This window comes from Trachemys scripta, chromosome 1, assembly GCF_013100865.1.
Source record: "Trachemys scripta elegans isolate TJP31775 chromosome 1, CAS_Tse_1.0, whole genome shotgun sequence".
NCBI classification, from domain to species: Eukaryota; Metazoa; Chordata; order Testudines; family Emydidae; genus Trachemys; species Trachemys scripta.
In genome coordinates, this window is record NC_048298.1 from 341,800,316 (window position 1) to 341,804,970 (window position 4,655).

Genomic DNA, 4,655 nt, shown 5'->3' on the forward strand with positions numbered 1-4,655 from the left:
GAGGGTGAAACAGAGTGACTGATCTCATGGCACAATATTTAAGGAAAATGTTGGAATCCAGGAGAAATGTGATGGGGAATCCTACAGTAGTTTCTGACCCTGCATATACTGTGAGTAAAGTTTCACAGGTTTGTAAAAAGCAACAGAGGGTCCTGTGGCACCTTTAAGACTAACAGAAGTATTGGGTGCATAAGCTTTCATGGGTAAGAACCTCACTTCTTCAGATGCAAATAATGGAAATTTCCAGAGAAGTGAGGTTCTTACCCACAAAAGCTTATGCTCCCAATACTTCTGTTAGTCTGAATCTGTAAAAAGCAACAGAGGGTCCTGTGGCACCTTTAAGACTAACACGGCTACCCCTCTGATACTTTCACAGGTTTGTGTACTGTGATGTCCAGATCTCTCTCCTGAGTTCAACTCCTCAAATGTCTTACAAGGTTCTAATTTAACTATATGAAGTTTTTCCCTCAATGGACATACACGTTGCAGTTATTGACATCTAAGTTCATCTGCCATCATGCTGCTCCTTCACCTGGCTTGGTTAGTTCCCTCTGAGAACTTCTCTGGACTTGACTATGACCTCAATAATCTGGTGCCATCTGTAAATGTTGCCACCTCACTGTTTGCGCCCCTTTCTAGATTGTTGATAACTATGAAATATTTATTGTACTACTTGTTACAACATGTGTAATCCCCATCACTGTGGTTCTCTCCCTTCACAGACACCTGGAGCATTTCTGAGCCTGATCAACACATTGACCGCCTCATGGCATCTTTCAACCTCACCCCCTCTGACCCTTCAACATTCATCCTAATGGGCATCCCTGGCCTGGAAGCTGCCCATGTCCTGATTTCCATCCCTTTGTCTATGTTCTACATTATGGGCCTGTTGGGAAATTTCATGGTTCTGTTCGTTGTAAGCAAAGAGCAGACCCTCCACAAGCCGATGTATCTGCTGATCTGCATGCTGGCGCTCACAGACATTGGCACGTCTACGTCTGTCATGCCAAAAGCCCTGTGTATATTTTGGTTCAATTGGAAAGGCATTACTGTGGGTGGCTGCCTCACCCAGATGTTCTTCCTTCATGCGATTTCTGTTATGCACTCAGCCGTCCTTGTGACAATGGCCTTCGATCGCTACGTTGCCATATGTAACCCCCTGAGATACACCACCATCCTCACCAACACACGGATAGCTAAGCTAGGGCTAGTGGGTATGATAAGAGCTGTTGTCTTTGTTTTGCCTGCGCCCCTGCTCCTGAGCGGGCAGCCATTCTGTGCGAACCGCATTATCCCCCACACGCACTGTGACCACATAGCTGTGGCAAAGATGTCATGTGGGGACATCACAGTCAACAGGACGTACTGCTTGGTGATATTGTTTGTAATCATGGGGTTAGACCTGACACTCATTGCCCTGTCCTATGGTCTGATCATTAAGGCAGTCTTCAGAATCTCCCATAAGGAAGCCCACCAGAAAGCCTTCAACACCTGCACAGCCCACATCTGTGTGATGCTGACATCTTATACTCCCTTGCTCTTCTCTAGCCTGACATATGAGTTCGGTCAGGGCATCGCTCCCCATGTTCACATCATCTTGGCCAACCTCTATTTTCTCATCCCCCCCATGCTCAACCCTATCATTTATGGGGTCAAAACCAAAGAGCTTCGTGACAAAGTGGTCAAATACATCTGCAGAATGTGATCACCATGGGCCATTGACTTTAATCCTGTCTGACAAGAGGGGGAAAGGATATCTCCTCATTAATCAAGCGTTCTCTGTCCCGGTTTGGCTGAGCTCAGCATTGTGGAAGTTCACAGTCTCAGAAATTCCTCACACCTAATATATTATCTCTCCATCACCAAGCACTGCTCTCTCCATTGCTGAGTTCCCTCTATCTGACCATCACCTGACCTCTTTCAGCATCACCCATCAGCCCCCAACCCTAGATGCCCTCTCATTCAGACTTTCTATGACTTACAGACCACAAGAAGATACTGCAGCTTTCTGAAGCAAGGTGGTTTTCCATTAGTCCCTGTGTGACAAATGGAAGCTACTGTTTTTGATAGCCAAGACAAATAAACAAACTAAAAATGCTGAACTTCTTTATCGTATATGCAGTGATCTCGTGAACTAAATTTGCCTGATTTTTGTAGGTCAAATACTTCAGGAAGCCTGGATGATAAAGCAAGTGTTTCAGTTTGAAAGTGCTAATACACAAATACTGCTGCAGGAATTGAGGAGATTTTACTAAAGCTTACTGGTGAGAGATGTGAAACTGTGCATCTTTGATAATGGGACTGCTGTGTTAAACTACAACATCACCTTCGTGTCAAATTACTTACTGCTCTGTACAGTCGATTTTGGAGTCACTTTCAGGTGGATCTTTCAAAATGCACACTACCCATTCCTGTTGTCAAAGATGTCAAGAGTTTGTGAAACAGATGAAACAGGGATTGCCATCAAACATCATGGTGATTGAATTGCTTGCAAGATTAAATCTTCCATGACGTAGATTAGGAACTCTCTCATTTTTGCCATTGTTTTGTGGAGACCTTGGACAGTTAAAGCAGCAGTGGAGAATTTTGCTTATGATTCACTGGCCTCATACTCAGGACAGTCAAGTTGAGCATGTTTGCGTTGAAGTTCTTGAACACGTTGATGCCGCTGAGGACAAAGACTTCAGTGAATTTTGCTTATTTGCTCTTTTGTTGCTGCCACTACCTGTTAGCAATGCTGCAGTTGAAAGACTGTTTTCTCAAATGGACTTGATAAAAACAACACTTTTAGAAAACATTCATGTTAGGGTGTATATTGGTGACCTCAATTTATGGGCTACTTTAATTATGGTTTGTCATTAATTTGATCGGAATAGATTTAGATTCTTGGCCCAATTCAGGCTACAGGGTTAGAAAATTCGGAGTTCAATTAGGTGAGCAGACCCTCGGGTTGTGTGTGCCAAGGAGACTTATACTGAGGACAATACCAGAATGTTAAGATCTTTATTAAAATGAATGAAAAAAATAATCCAAGATATAAAACACAGAGTCACAAAGAAGTAATATAATTTAATGACCCCTGCTGGTAACATCCCTATTCTTAAAGGCTACTTAAACTAGCATACTCACACTCTTCCCTGAAGACCTGGTAGTGGGAGACTGTGATGCTCTGTACCTCGGGGAAACACCCAGTACCCCCATGTTCATACTTATAAAATGATTGTGTGGTATCCAATGCAAAGTTTGTCATTTTGGCTGTCTTTGGAAGGCTCATGATGTACTGAGCGTTGTTGTTTTAGTGGTGTTATAGTAATTGTTGTTACAGTAATGTTATAGCAATGTTAGCAGGGGGCAGAGGGATGGCTCAGTGGTTTGAGCATTAGCCTGCTAACCCCAGGATTGTAAGTTCAATCCTTAAGGGGACCACTTAAGGATCTGGGGTAAAATCAGTACTTGGTCCAGCTAGTGAAGGTAGGGGGCTGGACTCAATGACCTTTCAAGGTCCCTTCCAGTTCTAGGAGATATTAATTAAAAATATTATAGGTTATAATTTCATAATAATTTTATAAATTCATAATTTAAAACAGGCCCAAACAAAACTCCCCAAGAGCAGAAGGGCAGTTCACACCTTCTCCGGGCATGTATGGGACAAACCCAGCCCAGCCTCACAGGAAAAAAGGACACTGGCTTAGGCAACAACAAAGGATCTGTTGAACTCTCGAGTGAGTCGCTCCCTTCCTCTGGTCAGTTTGGGACTACTACGAGGTAATGGTCACCTGACTCTGAAGTGGGGGGGGGGCAAAGCCAAGAGGGGAGAAAGAACATGATAAAAGGGAGAGATGTTTGTGGTGATGTCTGTAGATGGAGGTGGAAGAAAGAGAAAGAGCATGGCAGACTGAAGGGCTGATCAAAGGGGAGAGCCTGGCTGAAGAGCAACCAGCCAGCCTGTGAGAAGCATCTAAATTTGTAAGAGCACTGAAAGTGTTAAGGTCAGCTGAGAATGCATTTTGCTTTTACTTCATTTGACCAAATCCGACTTGTTACGTTTTGACTTATAATCACTTAAAATTATTAACTACAAAGATAGATTTTGTCTGTTTATTCTACCTGAAGCAGTGTGTTTGGTTTGAAGCATGTCACAGACTCCCCTTGGGATAACAAGTCTGGTACATATCAATTTCTTTGTTAAATTGACAAACCCGTATAAATTTGCAGCATCCAGTGGGCATAACTGGACACTGCAAGACGGAGGTTCCTAGGGTTGTGTCTGGAACCGGAGATATTGGCTAGTGTCATTTGGTTGCACAATCCAAGGACCTGCTTACATGTCAGAGGCTGTGCGTGAACAGCCCAGGAGTGGGTGTTTCTCACAGCAGAGCAGGGTAAGGCTGGCTCCTAGACTCAAGGATTGGAGAGGCCTAGCAGATCGCCTGGCCACATAACACCAGAGGGGAATGTCACAGAGACAGAGGACACAGAGGAGTCCTGCCACCGAGAGCCTGAGAGAGTGTCTGACCCATGGTATCACTGCAGCACAGCCAGGGCTTGGGCAGGAGGCCTGGGACGTGTGACGAACAGACTGCAAACTTTCCTAGCCTCTGTCTGTCAGAGGGTGGAGATGGATGGCAGGAGAGGGATCACTTGATCATTGCCTG

General features: G+C 44.3%; 1 protein-coding gene across 1 annotated transcript; it reads left to right on the forward strand.

Moving 5' to 3' along the window:
* Window positions 1-764: 764 nt before the first annotated feature.
* LOC117872656 (putative olfactory receptor 52P1) lies at window positions 765-1,705 on the forward strand. Its single transcript, XM_034761341.1, has one exon. It carries the CDS (start codon window positions 767-769, stop codon window positions 1,703-1,705), a length of 939 nt encoding a protein of 312 aa, XP_034617232.1. The 5' UTR covers window positions 765-766.
* The last annotated feature ends 2,950 nt before the right edge of the window (window positions 1,706-4,655 follow it).